Below are 2,904 nucleotides of genomic sequence, written 5' to 3'. Positions count from 1 at the left end.
TATGCGCATGTATATATGTATGTATGTTTCCCCCACACCACGAAGCAAAACCTAGAAGCTCTGAAATTAGCTTTGTGTTCTGTACACAATTTTCTCTCTCTCTTGATCTCAGAGTGAAATATGACCTAGATCTGTTTCACAGAGATTCACAAATAAATGTGAAAAAAACTGCCCAAAAATGTTGTGATTTGATATAATTCAATACTTTAGAAGATAATAACAACAGGTCTGTTTATCCAGTCTTCGTCTGTCCTATTTCTACTGTATTGGTTTGGTGTTCCAAATATTTTCTCTGGGCCAAATGATACACATGTAGAACATGGATATTTCTGACTGTTTTCTGCCCAAGTATAAATATTAACAGAATGTGTTTTCCATAGCATTCTGTAGCACAATCTGACTGATACAACCGTTTGAAAACAAGCCAGCGTTTGGACAAAATCAGCCGGAACGCTGCTGCACTTCTCGACTGATTTGATTATCTGGAATTAATGAGAAACACAATCTCCGGCTTTGGCGCGCGCACACACACACACACACACACACACACACACACACACAGTCACTGTAGAGGCATTACCGTTAGATCTTAACGCTCTCTGTTCCGTACACGTTGTATCCTTCTCGGTACGTGGCAAAGTTTTGGGTGTTGGCTGGCGGGGCTGGCTTATAGTTTTGGGTGTTCTTTTCAAGTTTCAACCGTTTGGCTTCTGCACGTGACTTGTAACAGAACTCTATCAAAGCCACCATCATGGCCAGCCCTAGTCCACCAACCAGAATATAGAAGACACCAGCAACATTGCTCAGACTCAGTGCACTTGTCTTGTCCTAAGAGAAGCGAGGGACATAGTTAGCATATCTTACAGTGGCAATCCTGACACAAAACACACTATAGAGTACAACTCCTCACGTGTTCTATCAAGCAGCACTACTGGCTATAAATTACATTTCTACTGCTACCAGAGGAATCTAGATTCCAATGGAGAGATTAAGCCAAAATATCCATCTGTGTCTAGACGTCTAGCTCAATGTCATTTAAAGACAAATGAGTCAATTAGGACCATAACTGGTGAATGTAGATGGTTTCTCTAACCTGCTCTTCTCATTGGCTTCTTCATGTATCTGAGGAAGCTGGTCAGTTACGTACAGGTCAGACCTCTGACTTAATAACCTTACTTTAAACAACTGCCTTTCCATCCTTTAACCTTCAAATTCATATTTTGACATATTTTCTACACCAGAGTACTGAATTTAAGAATCAGAATGAACCATTCTGCTGCAGTTTACCCCCCAAACTTGTCCATTAAAAATTTGTCCATTAGTATTACACTATTTGCCGTTTTTAGCGAGCTCGTTTTACACTGCTGCATTTTTACCATTCAGTTCTGTCTGTTACTACAAACGAACTATCGCCTTCAAGTCACTAGTCGACCTTCGCTCGTCTAATGAAACTTGCGTCAAAACTCTTTGTCATGATGAGAAATGACGTTCGTGGAGGTTCAATAAACGAACGGGCCTTTTTTCTTGTGGAAAAGACAAATAAGTAACAACACTAATACATCAAATTTTAAATTCGAAGTTTGGTGAGTAAGAACTGCAGCATAATGGTTGTTGAGTCAAGTGAAAATAAGCAAGAAAGACAATTGGTATACAGGAATGAATCTAATCAGACGATCAATTTGCACTTTTAACTAATTTCCCATTAGATTTATCATTATGGCTTTATTTGAGGGCATTCACTGGAAGAAATACTGAAAAAAAAAAAAACAACAACAGAAAGATATGTCTCATAAGTACCCCTTAGCTGATCATTGGAAATGATGGGGAATCGTGCAAAACTCTAGGCCATGCGTCCTTATGGTTTCCTTATATGTGGCCGTAAGTCATTAAATCTACTACACATGGGTTAAATCAAGATATTGACTATTGGTTTGTTCCTTGCATATGAACAATATGTCAAAATGCAGTTTTTGGAATCAGTACAAAAGACCTGCAGCGACTGACCTTACTTCCCGAGTCCTTGGTTCCACATTCACCCTTATCGTACCACCATTTGTTTTTCAGCTTGGCTAAGATGCCTTGTTCACTGAGTTTCAATACTGCAAGGTTTACAGGAGTTCTTCACGTGGGAAATAACATAAATAACATTATATTATGTTATTTTATGTTATTCAAGTCTTAACTACTTCATACTTTACAAAGCGATAAAGCAGGGCTCCTGGCCATTATCAACACACATGTGGCAGGCATTCTGACTAGTACCTTCCATTCACCAGGGCTAAGCTAGTGTGCCAGGACCTACCCGTATCGCTTTGAGTAATCGGCATACACTGTTAAGAGAAGAACAGGCAGGTTTCTGCGTGGCTATAAAAGCAGAGAAGCGTCTTGGTTAATTTGAGCATCTGAGAATGTGGATCTCCACTGGAACCCTCGACTGACTGACAGACCAACGGAAATTACCAGTAGTATTTTGCTCAGGCTGAGGAGAGCTGGCGTTAGGACTCTGTGAACGGATTACAGGCGGAGAGTACAAAGAAACCAAACAGGCAAACACACTTACAAAAGTAAACAAGACCGTACACAGATGAGTCAAAACATTTGCAAAGTAAAACTGTGTTACCTGGGTGCCAGAGTTAACCGAACCGGTGCCTAGCCATGCTACGTCAGAGGCTAGTCTTGCTAATCAGTAGCTGCGGGGACTATAAATGACATTAGCATTAGCGGCTAACAAAACATTAAAGTCAACATGAAATTAAAATTTATCCTATTTATTTTCTTAATACACATGCATGCCTTATTATGCACAGTTTTCCATATGCTTTTCCATATCCATATGCATATGCTGGTTAGGTATGTTTTGAAGCATGGCTGCTGGTTTGAGCTGGTTTAAGCTGGTCCTGAGCA

At 40.0% G+C, this 2,904-nt stretch overlaps 1 protein-coding gene across 1 annotated transcript in view; it reads right to left on the bottom strand.

Moving 5' to 3' along the window:
- The window catches only part of LOC107663111 (glutamate receptor 3), a 150,663-nt gene that overhangs the window by 11,242 nt on the left and 136,517 nt on the right, over positions 1–2,904 (bottom strand). The window contains exon 15 of the mRNA XM_016453269.1: positions 581–828. Coding sequence (XP_016308755.1) covers positions 583–828 — 246 coding nt within the window. The 3' untranslated portion in view covers positions 581–582. The remainder of the gene's footprint in view (positions 1–580; positions 829–2,904) is intronic.

Source organism: Sinocyclocheilus anshuiensis, unplaced genomic scaffold, assembly GCF_001515605.1.
Source record: "Sinocyclocheilus anshuiensis isolate Anshui unplaced genomic scaffold, SAMN03320099.WGS_v1.1 scaffold836, whole genome shotgun sequence".
In the NCBI taxonomy this organism is placed as follows: domain Eukaryota; kingdom Metazoa; phylum Chordata; class Actinopteri; order Cypriniformes; family Cyprinidae; genus Sinocyclocheilus; species Sinocyclocheilus anshuiensis.
The sequence above is the reverse complement of the archived record's forward strand: the minus strand, read 5'-3'. Positions and strand labels throughout refer to the sequence as shown.